The sequence below is a fragment of the Suricata suricatta genome, chromosome 15 (assembly GCF_006229205.1).
Source record: "Suricata suricatta isolate VVHF042 chromosome 15, meerkat_22Aug2017_6uvM2_HiC, whole genome shotgun sequence".
Taxonomy (NCBI): domain Eukaryota; kingdom Metazoa; phylum Chordata; class Mammalia; order Carnivora; family Herpestidae; genus Suricata; species Suricata suricatta.
In genome coordinates this window covers 59,994,806-60,016,214 of record NC_043714.1, presented here as the reverse complement: position 1 = coordinate 60,016,214, position 21,409 = coordinate 59,994,806, and the positions used below count along the sequence as shown (strand labels likewise).

General features: G+C 37.7%; 1 protein-coding gene across 1 annotated transcript in view; it reads right to left on the bottom strand.

The window, feature by feature from the left end:
- Positions 1-471: 471 nt before the first annotated feature.
- MTBP (MDM2 binding protein) overlaps positions 472-21,409 on the bottom strand; it is a 71,528-nt gene continuing 50,590 nt past the window's right edge. The window contains exons 16-22 of the mRNA XM_029923587.1: positions 18,246-18,401; positions 15,423-15,518; positions 8,027-8,293; positions 5,665-5,887; positions 4,978-5,091; positions 1,283-1,348; positions 472-733 (exon numbers count right to left, since the gene is read on the bottom strand). Of these exons, the coding sequence (XP_029779447.1) occupies positions 695-733; positions 1,283-1,348; positions 4,978-5,091; positions 5,665-5,887; positions 8,027-8,293; positions 15,423-15,518; positions 18,246-18,401 (961 nt within the window). The 3' untranslated portion in view covers positions 472-694. The remainder of the gene's footprint in view (positions 734-1,282; positions 1,349-4,977; positions 5,092-5,664; positions 5,888-8,026; positions 8,294-15,422; positions 15,519-18,245; positions 18,402-21,409) is intronic.

Genomic DNA, 21,409 nt, shown 5'->3' with positions numbered 1-21,409 from the left:
TTACTCTGTTTTGTATTTTCCGCATTTCCCAGATTTTCTACCATGACCTGGTTTTCCAGGAGTCTCTACTTAGTCATTTTCATTCTATCTTATTTCCACAATTTGTGCCCTTCTTCATTTTTAATCCCAAATAAACATGAGCAGCTCCAACAGCAGTGGCCCCGAGGCAGGGGTAAGAGAAGACGGCCACCCGTGTGAGTTCTTTATCGATATTTTGTAAGCCAGGAACTGCCCAGTAAAGTACGCTGCTGAGTCACATGAGAAAAGCCACTGGCAAGGTCTTACTTGAGAGTCAATAATTGGAACAGGCCTGACAACAAAGACATTTATCAAAAGGAAAGAAATAACTTTTTCTATTTATTGAAATAATTAAATAACCAAGAGTAAATATTTAAAAACATATTTAAAAATATTAACCTTAAGAATTAAAATATACTGAAACTGTAAAATAAGTATACAATTAAGGCACCTTTAACTGAGCATCCTCAAAACTATATAAATATTGGATATTTATAAAATTATTTATAGATGTAGCATCTATTCTATGAATAAAGTTTGAAATTTGCTTATAATTTTCAAACTAAGAAAGGAAGTAGTAAATAACAGCTCTGGCCAAAAAACAAAAACAAAACAAAACAAAACCAAAAACATAGTTCTGGCCAAATTATAACTGTCCAAAGAGAAAGATTCTGTGTTATTTCTTGCTTGTCTTTTCTAATACCCATTCAATCACCTAGGAGGAAAAAAATATGATTATGGTTTATTTCTCATGAAAACACAAGGGACAGAAAAAGTTACAGCAGTATGGTAGGAATTTAAAATAAGAAGTAGCACGTCAAAATCTTAAAACACATTTGATCTTAAAAACACATTTTATTTTCTGACTGAGAAAAAGAAAACTGAAGCAAGGTTTCTACTGCAGAGAACGGGAATTGTCTCCACTGAACACAATCAAGATTCTGCTCTATTTTTTCACTTTTTTAACAAAACGTTTTCAAAGGGTCACTGGAAAGAAATTAAACCAAACTCTAAAAACTAATCAAAATGGATTAATGTTTCCAGTTCTTTGGATTATTTAAACATTTTTTTCTTTCTTAACATCATTTTTAGAAACTCTTCTGTTAGCAGAGCAACCTGGTAAATACTCAAAAACGCTGTTTCCATGAGTCTATTATTAGGTAATTTAAAGAGAGTTCTTACAGCATATATAACTGCATCACAGCTACCGTAAAATAAAATAGCAACTTAATTGAATGTAGTTTCTTAGGAATAGGTTATTTACCTGTACAGCATTGTTGTTTGCTGTTTTCTTCATTTCTTCAAATAAACCTCTTGAAGTTTTAAGATCCTAAATATAATCAAATAAAGCATGTCATGATTTGTACATTAAATTACAGAGATCAAGTCATTATTAATTATATAAACTTGAGATCATCCTAAAACATTCTACAAGTATCAGTGTGACTCGAGAAATATTACAAAAAAACAAATGAAAGTAAAAGATTATAATTAGCTCTACCTGAAGCATCAAGATGCTTTAACATCGATAACAGGAAAACACATATAAACATATATAAATATCTATATATTTTATGTATGTACAAATCTGTCATTCTAACCTCATATTCGCAGCAGCACTGACCAAATCTAAGCCCCACCCTTGACTAGGAGAATCCACTAATGCTTTGGTACTCAGGAAATGAACATACAGCCTTATTTTTGTTTATTTTTGAGTGTTTATTTTTGAGATAAAATCTCTTCTCTCTCTCTTCTTTCCAGCTATTTCATTCTACAACACAGAGGGAATGACTCTTTGTTGAGACAAAAGGAAACTGAAATCTCTGACTTTTAAAAAATATGATTATACCAAATTAGATTACAAAGTAAAAAAAAAAAATCTAATTGTATTGAAAAAGAAAAGCAGTCTTCTGCTATACCTCTAAGTTATGCTTCCCAGAAGAAATATGGCCATATTCAGTTTTTTTAGCTGTTTCTCTTATTTATACTTTCATGTTTCTGAATAATATGCTGATGCTGCTACTTTTTGACTTTGGAATTAGAGGTAATGAGTGCTGTTATGAGTTATAAAGATAATAGGTTGAGGGTCTGAATCCTGCCAGCCCCTCCCCTTCCTCTCCGTAACTGCTGGACCACATTTTTGATGAATAAATAGCGTGTGTTTGCATTATTATACCTCCATCAATACAGTTCAGTCTTGAGCTAAGTAATGTATTATAATTCTCCTCTCCTGTAACATTTTGTCTATCCTGTAGCTAAATTACATTTGCTTAGTTTGTCATGCATGTAATTCTAGGTCCCCTGCCAAATGCTGCAATAGACTGATTCAATGTACAAACAGCCAAGTTGTTTCCAAACACTCAAATGCACTGGATAATCTCTCAGAGTTTTAAAAATTTTTCACCTTTCTCCCAAAGCCTGCTCCGATTTGGTCTAACTGCTCCCTAGGTCAGTTCTTAGTTTTTGACTCAGTTCCCTTGTTCTGCTAAACTTCATCCTCTTTACAGCGGCTTTGAAGAGGCTTCCATTCCCCTATGCTCATCTTCTGAGTTTCTCGAATTCCATACATGAGTGACAGCATATATTTGTCTTTCTCGCACTGACTTACTTCACTTAGCATAATACCCTCTAGTTCCATCCATGTTGTTGCAAATGGCAAGATTTCATTCCTTTTCATTGCCGAGTAGTATTCCATTGTATATATATATACACACCACATCTTCTTTACTCATTCATCAGTGAGCGGACATTTGGGCTCTTTACATAATTTGGCAGTTGATGGAGCTGCTATTAACGTTGGGGTACATGTGCCCCTTCAAATCAGCATTTTTGTATCTTCTGTTTAAATTCCTAGCAGTGCAACTGCTGGGTTGTAGAGTAGTTCTTTTTTTAGTTTTTTGAGGAACCTCCCATTTTCTTATCTTATGGTTCCTGTTTTTATCATTTGATTCTAATTTCTAGTATATTTGGGTTTTTTTAAATTTTTTTAATGTTTTATTTATTTTTGATACAGAGAGAGACAGAGCATGAGAGGGGGAGGGGCAGAGAGAGAAGGAGACACAGAACCAGAAGCAGGCTCCAAACTCCGAGCTAGCTGTCAGCACAGAGCCTGATGCGGGGCTCGAACCCACGAACGTGAGATCTGACCTGAGCCGAAGTTGTAGGCTCAACCAGCTAAGCCATCCAGGCGCCCCTAATTTCTGGTATATTTCTTAATCTCAACAGTTCGGCATTTCTGTTGGGTTGACTTTATCACATTTTTAATTTCAAGGAGGTTTCATGTTCTATAGTTTCTGGAAACAGCATCCTGTTCTAGTTTTATGAATGCAATTATCTTCTCCTTGAGAGTTATAGTTTTTAGGAAGTTTCTATAGCTTTCTGCCCCTTAAGTGTTCCCTTCATCCCTTTACATTTTCATATCGCTTTACTGGAATAGCCTCAAAAGCCTGCTAAACCTTGGAGGTCCAGTCATATTTAAAAATGAGATATAAAATTACACTGGAGGCTCTGTCTGGAGGCATTACAAGGGTGATTAGGAGGCCAGCTGGCCTTCTCCTTGTGGCCTTTAACTCTTTTTTCCGCAGAGACTGCTGCCTGCACTGTCACAGAGCTGGGCGTGGGGAGTCCACGCAATATACCACGCAGTTACCCTTGCGGCAGGAGGACCTGCGGGACAAGGCTCCCCAGTTCGCTTTCTGGGTCTCTACTCCATCCCCTGCTCCTCCGCCTGCACCATGCTCCTTTTCTCCACGACACCTGGTATCTTCAAAGCCTAAGCACCTCGGAGACCATGTCACTTGAAGTCATTTGTTCCTCACTGGGGCTCAGCGGGGTGCAAACTTGTGTAACTGTGACACCAGGCGTCCGTGGGCTCTGTCTTATTCAACAACGTACTAAACGTACTACTATAGGTTTTTTGTCTCTCTTTGTTTCTTTATTTTTGTACATTAATGCTGTCTTTCTTGAGAGATTTTAAAAAGAAGGCGAATTAAATACACATGGCCAATCCTGTAGTTTTAACCAGGAACTCGTGCAAAACTTTGACTTGAGTCAGAAACTCTTAAAACTGGAGATAATCTAACACCATCCAGTTTTGCAGAAGCATCATCTGCATGGCTGATCTGTCCAGTGTCCCATGACTAGCTGCGAGCAGATCCAAAACTAGAAACAGGGTGTTAGGATACTCATCGTCGTTGCCTTTTTTACTACATGCTAAAATTACTAATTAAACATGTTTTGAAGCTTATTATCAACTTAAGTTGTTAGGGAGATACAGAGGACACCCGTTAAAATGTAGTTATGAAGACAAAACTCAAATAAGTCATGTATAGAATATTTTGGCTCTAATTGTTCTCTCCTTTTTTATTTTATTTTATTTTTCTATTTTTTATTTTTTAATTTTTTTTAATGTTTTATTTATTTTTGATACAGAGAGAGATAGAGCATGAGAGGGGAAGGGGCAGAGAGGGAAGGACACAGAACTGGAAGCAGGCTCCAGGCTCTGAGCTAGCCGTCAGCACAGAGCCTGACGCGGGGCTCGAACCCACGAACGTGAGATCTGACCTGAGCCAAAGTCGGAGGCTTAACTGACTGAGCCACCCAGGCACCCCTTATTTTATTTTTTTTGAGAGAGACAGCAGAGGAGAGGGACAGGGGGAAAGAGAGACAGAGAGAGAGCAAACAGGGAATGGCAGAGGGAGAGCAACAGAATCCTAAGCAGGCTCCAAGCTCAGCGTGGAGCCCAATGCAAGGCTTGATCCCACGACTGTGATATCATGGCCTGAGCTGAAATCAAGAGTTGGACACTCAAGTGACTAAGCCACCCTGGCACCCCACTGGTTCCAATTGTTCTATCTCCACTTAAAAAAAAATCTGATAAGTTATAAGCTATTAATGTACTTTATGTCAAATAGGAATATCAAGACCTCAATTTTGCTGCTAGGAGATTAGACACTGTACCTTCAGATAGAACTTGGAGATCTCAAAGAGGCGTTGGCTGCACGCAGCGAAACATTCGTGAGTCTCGGTAACGCCGTGTTTCTTCAAGGTTTCCGTAACTACTTCTTTCAGTATCTAAAAGAGAACATAACATATGACTAATAGTTCTTGAAAAGGTACACGTGTATTGCATCTTTAGAGTTGTATGAATTACACTGTAACTCTGTGAAAAAGGTAAGTTTATTGAGACAAGACAATTGAGGAAAAAAAGGGATCTGGAACATTTATATGGTCACACATATAATAAGACACCTTTTAGGAAGAAATGACTGGAGTATATTAAGAGGAATTCGAATCATGAGTTGTTAAATGAAACCTCAGTGTAAAGGCTACACACAGTAGAGATATACATGGGGTGTATGTATTTTTTATCATGTAAAATTTCAAACACTGAAAAGTAGACAGAACATTTTATGAGAATCACTATCTCAATATATCAAACAGTTTCAATAAGGATCAATTTGTGGCTAATTTCATTTATACCTCTGCCCACTTCTCCAATATCTTTCTTATGTTGGATTATTTTAAAGTACATTACAGATACCATTTGATTCCATTCATAAAATTTTTAGACATGCATTTTAAATGCATTTTAAATAAAGGAATTTCTTCCCATGTAGAACTAAGAGACAGGAAACAGATCTTTACCCGTGTGTGTTTCTGTGACCTTGATTCCTTAGTCTGCCTTGATGTTTTTGATCCATGCACACTTTTCTGACCAGAACTGGCTTTCGTAGTGACTTTCGAAGCCTCGCTGCTAAGAACTGGAGCGGACGAACAGGCCACAGAGAATGATCGCTCTGCTCGCGGTTTTCTGCCAGTCATGCTTGTCTGAGAGAGAAGAGAATCTGAACTCTCAGACTTCACAAGTCTACTGTGAAGAAATATATCAAAAACACAGAAGAAGTGAATCAACAATGGGGCCCATTTTCAGTCCTAAATGTGACAACTATCTCCACTGAAATATAAACCCAAGAAAAGCAACCATGATCTCTCCTGACGACCGCCTTCAGTAAGTAATTGACAGCTATGCGGCTGCTCTCTTAGTTCTTCAAACGAGTGACTGAAACATACAAAGCAAGGAACAGCAAAGGAGAATTCCAGCTAGGAGGAAAAGCAACAAGGAGTTATCACTGTTGGCCTCCTCATCGAGTTACAACTTCTCCCCTCTGTCAGCTCCAGCACTCCAGGTGGTGGCAATTATAGATTTAATAATCATCTGTTCAGTATTTATGCTTTTCTATAAAGATAAATTTGACAAAGCAACCATAACCCATACTTATTGCACCCATGCAACTACCTGGGCAAAATAAGTAAATCTTAAATACAAATGGAACTATAAAATTGGCTCATGCTTCAACCTTTCTAAGATGTTTAAATTTCCTTTTACAAGATACGGTCTCATATCCTTCTAGTCTGCTAACCCACAGACCAGAGTGTTCTTTCTTTTCCAGAACACACATCTTATTATTAGTCTCAAGTCGGAAATTACAAACTTTGCTACAAAATACAGTCGCGGAAATGTTAACAGATTTGCTTTTTAGCTTTATCACATGTAAAAAGTACCACAAATTTGTACAGTCCTCATAAAATAATTTAGTTATTACAGGGGCGCCCGGGTGGCTCAGCTGGTTGTTTCTGACTTCAGCTCAGGTTAGGATCTCACAGTTCATGGGTTCCAGCCCCGCATTGGGCTCTGTGCTGACAGCTCGGAGCCTGGAGCCTGCTTCAGATTCTGTGTCCCCCTCTCTCTCTGACCCTCCCCCTCTTGTGCTTTGTCTCTCTCTCTCTCTCTCTCTCAAAAATAAACAAACATTAAAAATTTTTTAATTAAAAAATAATAATTTAGTTATTCCATATCAGGGAAATAGTATTCTGATATTTTTAACTGCTCAAAAAGAAACCCTGAAAGTGTCATGTTAGCATATTTCATACTTTTTGAAAGGTTTATATACAATAACAATTTAAAGCTTGTTGTAGATGTCAAAGACCTACATTGGACAAACGTCCTAAAGATATATAAATTCAACAAGGTTCAGTGTTTCTGCAAACTTCTTTTCCAGTATTTGGACATTTTACTCAGCTAGCAAACAAAGGATCTGGAAAAGTGTCCTATAATATTATGTAGTGTTTCAAGCTATATGTTATGTGACACGACGCAGCCCCTGTTGGAGGGGCCGGGGTGGTGGGGGGCGCGGGGGGCAGAAAAGTGGAAGGAGGCAGAGGACACAAGAACGCCGCCAAGCCCAACGCCCTCTTCCACAAATCAGTTTGGCGCTTCATCAGTCGGGTGAGATCTCTAGCCGGCCTGGTTCCACCGCTCTCCAGGCCGCCGTGCTAACAGACTGCGTACTAGCACAAACGGCAAGAAATTCCACGTCGTGTCTTCTTATAACTTGTAAGCGTCAACTGCTCACAGTAAAACCAAAATTCCTGATATGAAGGAATTAATCTAAGATCTATGCAGAAAGCTACCTAAAAATAGGAAGGACTAATACAGCTTGGTCAGTTGAGCATCCAACTCTTGATTTCAGCTCAGGTCATGATCCTGGAGTTGTGGGATTGAGCCTTGTGCCTGGCTCTGCACTGAGTATGGAACCTGCTTGGGATTCTCCCTCTCTCTCTCTCTCTCTCTCCCTCTGCCTCCTTCTCTGCTCATACCTTGCTCTCTCTCTCTCTCAAAGTTTTTTTTTTTTTTTTTTAAATAAAAATCAGGGGTGCCCGGGTTGCTCAGTCGGTTAGATGTCTGACTTCTGCTCACGTCATGATCTCACAGTTGGTGGGTTTGACCCCGCATTGGGCTCTGTGCTGACAGCTCGGAGCCTGAAGCCTGCTCTGGATTCTGTTTCTCCCTCTATTTCTGCCCCTCTCCTCCTTGTGCTCTGACTCTGTCTCTCAAAAAATGAATAAACATTAAAAAATAAAATAAAATAAATAAATTAAAAAGAGATTACTCTAAGGACTAACACACTTTCTGTCAGGAGACTATTTTTTGCACTTGATATATCACCTTTTTGGGGGATAAAGGCAATTTAGATCTTTTGATCTCCTTTTTAATCGAGATACTTCCGTTCGGAGTTCGCTTTGTAAAGCTTCTCCATCAGGGACGCTTCCAGGCTCTGACACGACCGCAGGTGACGGAAGAGGGCTCAGCACCGTGGGGACCGGAAAGCTTTCTCTGGTGCAGGTGGTCTGGGTTTCGTAACGAATAAGACGAGACTGAAGTTCAGAAAATCCCCCGTCTCTTTCTAGGGCTTTTCGGTCATCCAAGCAATATCTAAACAAGAGAAAGACCATTAAAATCACAGGCTGCAAGACAGCAACAGGTTTTCCCCTGCCAGTTAGGAAATGGCAAAACATTTATTTGAAACTTCCTAAGAATTGTTGGAGGGTTGAGCGAATGGCCCGCTGCCCTCAGAAGCTCACCGTTTTCTAGTCTGCCAGATGACGTGGCAAGAGATTAAAAATTTTGAAGTACGATCTGATTCCTCTTTGACTATTTCTGGGCAGCAGATTAAGTTAATCCTCTGGCTTGTTTTCAAAATAATTGCTGTCTTAATACTCTTTAAATCTCTACAACCTCTGATTCCTCAGTATGGCTGATACCTAACAACATGAAATGCTGACTTCTGTTAGAAAGGGCAAGTTTATTTTCAACACAAAGATGAAATGGTTATAGAGGTGTTCTAACTGGCTCACCGAACACGGCTCAGAACATTTTACATTTTTCGTTGAGACTCACTTCCCCCCTGTACTGCTGATTGACAGATTCTTCTTCAAACAACTTCGGCTGTCCCTGTGCATCTGGTTTCTAGCCAAATCTGATTCAAGGAATCAATGAGAAGTTAGCTCAGCAAGTGCTTCTGGACATAAAGAAATCGCATGTTGTTAAGTACAACAAATAAGCATATCAGGAAAATCATGTGACCTTGGCATGTGACCTTGGAATACTCTTCCCTTTCTCCCCTCGCTATGGCTGCGTCAGGGAAATACAAATGTCGTCACAAATGTGATGGGTGGGCCATAAAAATTAAAACCTTTCTCTATAATCTGTCCTCTTGGCTTGTAAAACTCTAAGATGTTTCCTAAAATCAGAACTTTGGGTCCATAAGCTTTCAGTTCAACTCCCAAGGAGGAGATCATTACCTGAACATCTGATTGTCTGATGGCTTTAAGGACTTTTTGTATCCCTGTGACACTTTCACATTTGATTTCAAAGAGCCAACTTCCCTGGATTTAAATCTGGCTCCACCGCTGATTAGTTGTTTGGGGTTGGCCAAATTACTTAACTTTTATCTGTTTCTGTTGCCTCATGTGCAAAATGAGATTTATAGCGGTCATCTCCAAGAGCCACTGTGAGGATTCTGTGAACGGGAGCATGTAAGCACTCAGAATCGGTGCCGAGAACATGCAGGCAAAGGAGTCAATAAATGTATGCAGCTCTTGCTGTTATCATCATCATCATCTTTAGTAGTAGTAGTAGTAGCTTTACTTTCTGCCACAGCAAATCTCACCGTGTGCTGATCATATGCAGCCTACCCAGGATTTAGACCCAGGCTGGAGAGTCCAGAACCTAACTTTAACCAATTTAGTGTACCATCTTATTTAAGTTGGAAGGATCATCATACCCGGGGGTCCATCAATCCACGACTGACCATTAGAATCATGGGAAGAGCTTTTACAAGATCCTGATACCAGATCTACATGCCCAGAGTTTCTGATTTAATTGGTCTGCATGTTTTTTCAAAAGCCATCCAGGTGACTATAAGGCATAGCTAGGACTGAAAATCTCCGATCTAACTCAGCAATTTAACAGGAGAACACAGAAGTGCTGACGCATAGGAGCACATGTACCCCAGTGTTCATAGCAGCACTGTCAACAATACCCAAATCATGGAAAGAGCCTAATGAATGTCCATTACCTGATGAATGGATCAATAAGATGTGGTATATATACACAATGGAGTACTACATGGCAATGAGAAAGAACGAAATATGGCCATTTGAAGCAAAGTGGATGGACCTCGAGGGTGTCATGCTAAGCGAAATAAGTCAGGCAGAGAAGGACAGATACCGTATGTTTGCACTCATAGGTCTAACAGGAAAACAGGAGAAACCTAATGGAGGACCAGGGGGAGGGGAAGAGGGAAAGAGAGTTGGGGAGAGAGAGGGATGCAAAACTTGAGAGACTATTGAATACTGAGAACGAACTGAGGGTGGAAGGGGGAGGGGAGAAAAGAGGTGGTGATGATGGAGGAGGGTCCTTGTGGGGAAGAACACTGGGTGTTGTATGGAAACCAATTTGACAATAAACTATTAAAAAAAAAACAACAGGAGAACACTGAGTTCCCAAGTCAGAATGCGAAGTGATGGCAGAACAGGCCTCTCGGTTCTGTAACATTCTTTCTCCAGTCTCTTGTTTAATAAAACACATTTCATTAAAAACCAGCAGTCACCCTAACGATTACTGATAAGTCCTATTTCTATCCTGGGCAACCAACAGAATGTAGAACAAAATCAGGAGTGTTAAGAAAGGTTCTAGGCAAGAGGTAATGTAATGGCTGATGAGCCCAGAAAAAATTTTTGAGAAAAAGGATACAAATCAATATTTTTTTTTCTACTCTGAGATTCTGATTCTAACATGCAGGTATTTTCCTTCAAGTTGTCATTCCTTCAACTGAATTATGTGTACTGTGCCTGTTGACTATGCCATTTAAAATGTCTTCAAATGATTACACTATGATCTGGTACTGAACCAAAAAGTACTTTGTAAACAAAAAAGGAACAGAAACAGAGTAGCAGGGTGCATATTTGATATTATGTAAATATTCATAGTTGGATGAATGACTTACCCTTCTAATATTTTCTTACAAAACCATAACCAAATGCTTTATGTGTCCAAAGAAAGAAAAATACCTTTAAGGTGATGAGGCTATTTTCGTTTGGTGACTACATAACAGGCAAGATACTGCCTAGTGCACACCAAGCAAAGTCAATGAAGGCAGGAGAAACCACCAGATCTCTTGGGGTAGATCAAAGAAATCTGAAAGTAATAGGAGACTGGTGTGGCCAACTGTCACAATTTGACAGCAGTTTAATTTGTTGTTAAAGAAAACAGTGTATCTTACAATCAATGGTATCTAACACTTCAGGATAAAATAGGTGAAAAAGCTGACAAATGAGCCAACAGAGGATATATTTCATTTTTCCTTAAGAAAATATTGATTTGTACTTGAGCAGTTTATATATATTTTTTCAAAATATTCCTTATGTCTGGGTATAGAAGAGCTCAAGGATTCTAAAGGTTTATAGCAACATGAGGAAGAGAGAACTCTCCTTTCGGCTTCACATTTATTTTAAAATTCCACTGGAATTTTGTTCCAAGCAGATACATCATCCATATTGAACATAACAGGCCCCCAAACCTTCTGGATTCACTGTGCTCACTTCCTACAACTTCGTTAGTGTGATCTCAATGCCCTCAGATGAAGGAACACAAATGTAAAGAAAACCTAGTCAAATTTTAAGAAAAATTTGTTTGTTTATGGGCATAAGTGGTTCCCTATTGCTCATTTTAAAATCCTCAAATTCTTACTTCAACCGTCTTTCCACACACAGCCAGAAGCGTACTGTTACTGCACGTAAGAGCACACCGTTCTTGCAGTATTGTCTCACATACATAGACCAGTTAGTTTATTTATCTATTCTACCGCCATACCCCTCGGCTGTTTCCAGTCTGGGCCACTATGGGTAAAACTGCTCTGTACCATCTTGCTCAAGTCTTCCTGTGGAGCTGTGGTTTCATTTCTCTTAGGAAAATGCCTAGTGTCGGACGTGCTGAGCCATGCAATCGGAGTATGTTTAGTTTTATAGGAACCTGCCAGGGCCCTCTCTGGAGTAGATGTATCGTTTTATACTCCCACCAGCAATGTAGGACAGTTCTGACTGTTCCATGTACGTGTCAGTATTCATCAGTCTTCCTTAACTTTAGCCACTTTGGTGACTGCACAGAATCTTATTTTATGGATATACTACGATGTACTGAACCTACAGTTAGACATTCCCAATGTTTCTTGTATTAAATAACATTGTGGGACATACCCTTGCATAACAACTTTCAGTGTATGTCACTTTTTTTTCCTTTAAGTGAAATGAACCAATCTAATGTTATATTATAAACATTTGCATGGGTTTTGGTAAGCCACTGCGCAGTCCTTCAGACAGGCTGTAACAAGTGATACTTCTCTGAGCCGGCTGATTCCTTCATGTTCCTGAACTACTAACAGGACTTTGTAAATGAAAAGTATCCTCACTGTTGTTTCTATTTACATTAAGAATGCAAATTAAAAAGCAAGGTGATAAAAATAATTTGTCATGTGTATCAGTCATTTGTATTTCCTCTTTGATAAACAAATGGCTCAACATTTTGCCAGCTTATAGGGAAGGACATTTATTTTATTTCCTTACTGATTTGAAAGCATTCTTTAATTACAAAAGAAAATACCTTCTCTTTTCCTCAGTTTAATCCTTACTTTAAGGATTTCTTTTGCTTCTGTTGATTACTGACACTACTGTTTTAAAATTCGCACAAATCATTCTTTTCTTTTTTTGGTTTCTCCCTCTGTTAGAATGAATAAAAAAACTCTTCCCTGTATTTAGGACAGATTTTCCCCTACATTTTATGCTAGTTCTTTCCTTTCACAAATTTTCACTTTTAATTCTGAATACATCTGGGATTTATTTCCATATTTGGTGTGAATTAAGAATCATTTAAAATTATTTTATCTGTACATTTAATCATATTCTCACTATTATCTACTTAATATTTTACTTTTGCTCTCTGATTTGAAATTCTTCCTCTATTAGATCAAATTCTGACGTGTTCTTGCTTTTTTCCTTGTACTTCCTATTTAGGTCTAGTCCTACACTGTAATTATAATGGCTTTATCATAAAACTTTCTGGTTATATGATAAAATTTATTTCATTCTTTAAGTAAAAGGGAAGAGGCTTCTTACCAGATACATGAAAGAGTTATTTCACCCAAAGGTTCAAAGTTGTTAAGAACTATGTTAAATATTTACATTCTTTCCAGAAGAACTAATGCCTTTAGAATATGGAATCTGCAGAGGGAAACGACCATATTTCCCTACGTAATCAGCGTTGCTCTATGTCCCCTAACATAGAGAATTTGCACTTTTTCCATACTATATGTCTTGCAAAAATACTTCTAATATTTATGGCTTTATTGGCTATTTTGAATGAGATCATTTTTTGGAATGTTTAAAATCGGAAATGGTTGGTTTAGAAGTAAATTAGACTTTCACATGTTTTATCACTGGCCACTTTTCAAATTCTATTCCTTGTAATAATTTTTCAGGTCTCTCCTCTGCAGAACAAAAAACAAAAACAAAAATAACTCCTTCTGGTCTCCTTTTCAATACATATAACTCTTTTAACCTCTCGGTTTCCTTATTTTAATTGGCCCAAACAATGGTTAAAACAGAAACATTCAGAACAATGGCTGAAAAAGAAAAAACAGTGATAGCAGTATCTTTCTCTCGCACCTGCCTTTAATGGGGAGTTTAATTTTGATGCTTGAAAATAATTGAATGTTTTGCCTCTAGTGTCAAACTTACATACATCCTCTTTAAATGAAATACATCTTATTCATATATAGCATGGAACCTAAATATTCCTACAATGACGCATTGGGTGGCCATCTGTACTTTCTCAGTTGCACCAACATCCTTCCAATGTGTCTAAGCTCGGAACCCTACAGAAATTCTTATCTCCTTCTTTCTCATCCCAGACATCTAATTGGCCTAAAGTTCTTTAGATAGCTTTATGTTTGTAAATCTCCTTCCTATTTTCACTGCCTGGATAGTATTTTAGTCATTCAACATCGCCTGCTTGAAATACTTCAACTCTATTTATCAAAAGCCATTGAGATTTCTTTCAGTGGCATAGATGCAAGCATATAACCTCGTGCTTTGAATATAAAAATAAGCGTTTTTTTTACTCCTCAAAAATAAAGATCAACCTTCCTCCCATGTCACTAGCGACCTTCACGACTTCATGATTTGGCCTCATTATAGCATATGTTTATTGCTCTTATTCAGAAACAGAACGGGGGTTTCCCCTCCTAGAATCTGCACCTATGCCCCCCGCTGCTCCCCCAGATGCTGCCCTCTGTGCCACTCTTTACAGTTTAGTTCAGATTTCCTCTTTAAAATACTCTCGGATACTTCCTGGCATTGATTTCTTCCATCCACTCGGCAGACATCTGTATTTTAACATTACTTATGTTCTACTAAAATTACATGTTTTTTAGTTCATCCTCTACAGAGTATATGCTTCTTATGGGAAATAATTATCTCTTGTATCTTTAGCCCCTGAGTGAACAATTATCAGAAAAGTGTTTTAAAGTTTATGTGAAATAAAGATTAAATTTACAAGCCAGGATGCCAGGCTGGCTCAGTCAGGTAAGCGTCCAACTTTGGCTTAGATCATGATATCACGGTTCGTGGGTTTGAGCCCCGCATGGCCTGCATTGGGCTCTGTGCTGACAGCTCAGAGCCTGGAGCCTCTTCCGGTTTCTGTGTCTCCCTCTCTCTCTGCCCCACTCCCACCTGTCTCTCCTCTCTCTCACAAAAATAAATAAACATTAAAAGAAAAATCATAAAAAGGTTTACAAGCCAATCAAAATAGCATGCTTCAGGTGATCACTGATAAAGTTGCTTCTTAAACACAGAGGTAAAATCAAGTCTTTTTCTATTCGTTTATTGAAAATCAATAGAAAATAAGTTTTGCTCTATGCACGTAAAATATTTTGCAAAATGAATCAAGGCTTAAAAATTTATCATAAAATAATTTGTCTCCATCACTCCAGTTCTTGTCCTTGTGAAAATGGTAGATGTGCACATAAGCTCAAAATTTTACACAAGAGAATCCTTTGAAATTTTATTCAAACCGATTAAAATCCTATAAAAGTGTATACATCATTAACGTGTTACAAATGGGAACACATTTCATCTAATCGTTACTGAGTAATTATAATGTAATTAGCGACGAGGGACTATTAATGTGACCAGTAGCATAAATATACATTTATAACGTAGGGACCAGAAGAATTTTGATTAAAATATCTGATAATTAATAACAGAATGTTTAAATGCCATAAAAATTGATTAATCATCACACAGCTTTTTTTGTGTGTTTTTGTTACAATCGAATACAATTTCTTAATTTGTGTATGCACTGTCTTGTTTTATGAGGCTTTTTGATAGACTTCCTCTTTGCCTCTGTATCTCAATTTATATTATTTTTGGTACAGATGCACTTCACACTCACAAAGAAAAGCTTCATCAGCAACACACAGAAGAGTAAGGTGTAAATAAAAACTTACTCAATTCCATGATAATGACATACTGAGGCTTTTTCAAAAGGTAAACCCTGAAGTTTCCGAGGACTAAGTTCCGGTGTCAGAACAAAAGTCTTTTCCCTAAAACAAAAAGTTTTTCATTTGTATTTAAAGTTTATTTAGTGACAGAGAGAAAGTTCAAGCAAGTACCTAAGGGGAGAAATCTGATTTCCTTCTCCAAAACTGAATCCTATCTGGGACAGAACGGAAGTAACATCAGAAGCCTCAGAAGGAAATCAGACGAAGTGGGTTTGTCACATCTCCTGTGCTTCAAGTTTCTGAAGTCATGATGTTATTTATTATTTACTTCACAAAACTATTTTGAGAACTGGATGAATCCAGAATGAAAAGTGATTTATAGTGGAAATTTGAGAAGCTGCATTCTTTCTGAAGGATTTTTTTTCCTGATGTAGACAACTAATGTTTAGGCATTTACCTAAATTCTTTTATGTGGGGGCATAAAGTAAAGTTGAATTTTTTGGTAACAAAGTATTTACTTCCTACTGTAACACCTGAGGGATCCAGATTTTTCTTTGCCTGGGAATGCAGTCATCTTGACACCTACTTTAGGAGTTAGCATCCTGTTAAATACCAGAGGATGCAGAGACTGCTGACTTCAGTTCTGCTTCTGAAGTAGTTTTCCAATCAGCAGGTATGTGAAAACTAATCATATGGTGAGCTTACATAAAATATTCATGCTCAACCCCATGCACACGCAGCTCTGCAGGGGCACATCAAAATCTCAGGAAGAAAAAGGTCACTGCAATTAGGTTAAGCTCTTCTGATTATTCTGAGAGGTGCCACTCCCATCAACCCCTGCGCCTCCGTCTGAGCCAAGAGGCACAACCCCTTCGAGTTCCTGAAGCTGAGAACAGGTTAGATGGACATGGGAGGATAACGCACCGGTGGCCTTGACCTAGTCAACAGAATGAAAACTTGGAAATGGTAAGCAGGTTGTAGAGTGCCATGAATACCTGTGCTCTCACATCTCCCCCCATGGCTTTAGTAATACAAACTGACTGTTTGCCACTGAAAATTACCCAGGGTGCTATAATGAGCATTTGAAATTATTACATTAAGATGCAAGGCATGTGCTAAGTAAGTACTGAGCCCAAAAACACAGAATTTATATTCTAATGCATCCATTTAAAGTGTTCCACAAAAAGGAACACTAATTAATTGCAGTGACCTCAGGATTTTGATGACTCATTATTAAATGAATGATTTCCTGATATAAAACGATTTAGGCACCTAGCATTTCACTTTTTTCCTTTACCCATGATGTCTTTTATTTCTTATTTCAACCCTCTCAGCAACTTTATGTGTTTTGATTTAATTTTACTCAGACCTTGTCCTCTCTAAAAGAAACGTTTCAATAAATATGTATTTTGTCAGTGTTTAATATTTCTTTGGTGTACACACAGGAGCCATGCCTGTACTTTGTTTAATATTTCAACGGCTCCTTGCATAGGTGGACATTTTAATAAGAGTCCACGGGTTCCTGATTCATTGTTATGAAAGCTCATGTTTCGACTTTAACAATAATAGAAGATATATTGGAGAATGATGTCATTCCGACACCAGGGAACTATATCAAAATTTCCTAAATAAATTGCCTTTAAATTACAAAAACAAATAGTATATCTCTCCTACAAGTTATCCTCCAACATTGCATTTAGAAAGACATTCTGTTCAAAAGAACACAACCTATATAATTCAGTTTTGGCAAATCCATCTGACTTTGTCACCTCACACTTAATGGCTGGAAGGACAATGATCCAATAGCTAAATAGATGAAAAATGTGTATATAATTCTTCACTTTCTTGATTCCCAGGAAAAAGATGATCAATCTCTCAAAGTTATGAGGAAAGAAAATTCACAATTTTTACATCACGAAGGTCATTAAGTCATTAAGACCCAGAATTATTAAGATCCTCAAGTTTGCAAAGTTGCTCCTTTTCTCTCTCTCTCCCTCCCTCCCTCTCTCTCTCCTGCACATGAAGGCATTAAACTCTAGGCTTATTTGTGAGATATAACTACCTTCTAATAAATCCCTTCCAAAATTTACCTTTAAAATCAATATTTCAAAACAAGTTTTATAAAAGTGATTAAAATGATCTATAATTTTAAGGTCCTCTGGGAGGTTTTCAAAATAATGTATTAACATTAAAAAGAAATTGGGATGGTGAACAAATGATTCAAATCTCACGAGTAACTGACATCACAATTTTAGCTATATCAAGTCAACTTTAGCAACATCTAGTATTATATTAACTAGTAACTTTGTGGAAGTTGTCTTGGAAGTCAAATTAGTTATAAACTATTCATATAGACACTGAATTCTTACTTGGTAATACTGCAGTTTCAAAAACATTTTTACTATACTTTTCCATTCTCTTCAGTTGAAAGGCTGTGCTTTTTGCTAATATTAGGCATGACTGACAATGTCATGACAGGTAGTGGCAAAATGAAAACTAGAGAGTAACGCAGAAAAAAGAATTAAAAAATGTTTACAAGTCAGATTATAATTCTTTCTTAATAAGCATTGGATATAAAGCAGAAGCTACTGATTTCTACAGGGAATAAACAGAGGTTGCTTTCTTATTTTCCTTGTATTCAGTACCACAAAACAGGAGGACATTGGCTAAGGTAAAATGTGAGATTAAGTCCAACTGATAATCACTGGGATTGTACATGAGAATTTTGCCTAAGTAGAGAGGGCATCAATTAACTAAAGTAATGAGATGCAACGTGCTTTACAAATTACTTTTAAGAAGTTAACTGGCAATTATAAGTTTATAACTTACCCCTTTTGAATCTGTAAAGGTTGAAGATCTCCAATTGGTAATCCATCCGCAGTAAAGAATTTCAGCAATTCCTTAGCATCCAATAATGTGATTGAATCCCGTGGACCCTCTTTGTGGCCCAGCAACTGCTCAGATGAACGAGGTAATGAACCAGTTCTGAGAAAATAATGTTATGTAGCTTAATTAAAAATGGATTAGAATTCACCATAGTCAGGAAACGGTGGTATGAGCAGAAACCAGAACAACAGACAAAGAAAACTAGAGAACTATATATTTAGGAAAGAAAATAATGTAAAATCCTTGTGAATCATTTAGTATAAAAGCATATTTTTAAACACTTGCAGGTCACAGTGAAACTTAGAGTTACCACAGCAATAATGATACTACTTAACTAAAATAAACATAATTATATTCTTCATAAATCAGGACATGATTATTTAGGAGTGTCAAGTTATCAATTCTATAAAATATAAATCAAAACTGTTTTGTACATTCTGAAAGCCGATAATCTCATAAATTTTGATGCTAGAAACTAAATGTTCCAATTTTCTATGAACTTGAAAGATTACTTGAAGCACAACCATGAAATGAGACAGTAATCAGAAAGCTCTCCAAGGTTTCTCCTAGCCATGATTATAACAGTATGAATAAGAACTGAATCATTATTAGAGCAGAAATAGGACTTTATACTTTTCAAACTATGTTACATACAATATGTTCTTAATCCCCAGAAATTTCCTTCACAAAGACAGAACAGTCTTTTCTCAGAATGAATTTAACACCTGAGAATAAGTACTTTCTAAACTGAAAGTCAGTATACCAAGCCCAGAAAACAATCATTATTACTAATTTTCAGATTAAAATACTAACACACATTGGTTTACATTAGAAGCCATAAGCCCAGTTGATGCAGCCACTTAAAGTGACAGAACCAGAGTGACTCTGAATTAGGTACTATTTCTACTCTATCACTTTGTGAAGAACCCAAAAAACTCACAGGAAGTTTAAAAACTAGAAAAAGGAAAATACTTTAGTTTTAGAGAATGCTAACAGTTTTACCACGTGCCACGGATCATGCTACTGCTCAGTCACCAAAGTGTAAACCTTTCAACACCTGCACAGAACATTAATTTCCTGAATTTATATTAATTCAATCATTCCCGGATTATTTTATTACTCCAATCCAGCATTTCTATTGGTGATTATATGGTTAAAGTGTTGACATTATGGTTTTAGACTCCTATCTCTACACATTAAAGATCAATAATCTATCAATAGTGCCCTCTCCCCCTCCTATTGCCTTTATTTTCAAATTGAAAATATAAATCTAATAAAAAGAGTCAAACAAGAAAATACTCAAATATTTTCTCTAAACTTCATTCTCCAGGAGGGCAGGAACTACATTATGAGTTTAATTTAATTTCTACATAGCTATGCTCTAACAGTGACTCACAAAGGTGTCTTAATGAATATTACTCCCAGTCATTTTACAGGCTGGATGCAATGGTGACATGTATAATTTGCATTTATACAGAACCCTGGACACAAGGATATCAAAGCAATTTTTTTGTTTATTTTTTTATTTTGAGAGAGAGAGAGAGAGAGAGCACACACATGAGTGGGGGAGGGGCACAGAGAGAGGGAGAGAGAGGGAATCCCAAGCAGGCTCCATGCTGTCAGCACAGAGACCTATGTGGAACTCAATCCCATGAGCCATGAGATCATGAGCTGAGCCAAAATCAAGAGCCACACGCTCAACCAAATGAACCACTTAGGTGCCCCTCAAAGCAATTTAAAAGTCCAGTTTATGATAAATTACACCACCAAGATATAGCTAAAATATATACAGGATAGGTCTTAGGTTCAAATAACTAAATAATTAAATTAAATAATAGCACTTTATTTTGTTCAGTGTTTTCTAGGTTACAAAGTATTTTTTCATACATTATCTCATTAAACATTACAACTTTGAAGTCGAACTGGGATTGTTATCCCTCTCTTAAAGATGAGGCAACAAAGTCACACAACAGATGAGTCTGTCCAATACCAAATTCTTATGACTTCTGAATTTCACTATGGAATATTCCTTAGAATGCTCCAGTTAAGCCTATTTTAACAAAATACAAATCTGAGTATCTGGAACGTAACTTTTGTTACTAATCAAGAATTCGATAATCTCTCCCCATACGGTGATACACTCATAAGTATTTGAGTATTGACTTTGTAAATATCATTGTGAGATACTAAAAAGAGTACACTGATGATAATGTACAGAATCACAATCACTGCTTGTAATTTAGTATACAGATATGCCTTGAGTAGGAGAAAGGAGGAGAGGGCAGTGAAAGGAGACAGAGCAATGTAAAACGAGGCATAAAAGGTGCAATAAAACAATTTTCATGAAGGAGTAATGATATAGTCCTTGGGTGCCTCATGAAGAAAGAGAACAGAGTTGCAACATGTATGACTTAAGAGAACGGAGATACTTGATCTAGACCTTGAATGACAAACAAGCTTCTAGTTCAAGATGATGGTGCATTAAACATACAAATTAATCTCCCTACTCACAACAAGTGGAAACCACAATGATGAAGTGTCAGGCACTAAATTCATAAGAATGATGAGAAATGAAAGATGAAAAAATGGTGGAACAAAAAAAATAAACTAAAGCAGAGGAGGGGCAAAGATGGCGGAGAAGTAGGCAGCTCTGTAATCTCCGCCCACCTGCAACTATCAAACTGAGAAGGACTAAAGCCACAATACTCTGATCTTCATGAATGGGAGGTGTACACACAGAGTCCTTATAGATGACAGCCTCATAGATGCCTGAGTGCTTGCGAACTGGGCTGGAGGCTCTGAGGGGAGGGAGCACCAGCCCAACGCAGAGCTAGGGGAGAGAGCCCAGAGCAGTAAAAGCAGAGCCCCAGAGGGTGGAGCTGATGTGGCGGCGCAGGGCCATGGAGGGCTGAGCACAGAAAGCCAGGGGGAAGACAAAGAAAGACTGAAAACGCTCATAGAGTGGTCTCTGGAGAGGGAAGAGACCTCAGCCCAGGATAGATAGAGACACTACCATCCCATATATAGCCGCTGGGCACTGGAGAGAAATTCGTCCCCTCAGTGGGCTTGTTCTCCCTTGGGCTTGGCTGCTCACCGACTCCAGGCAG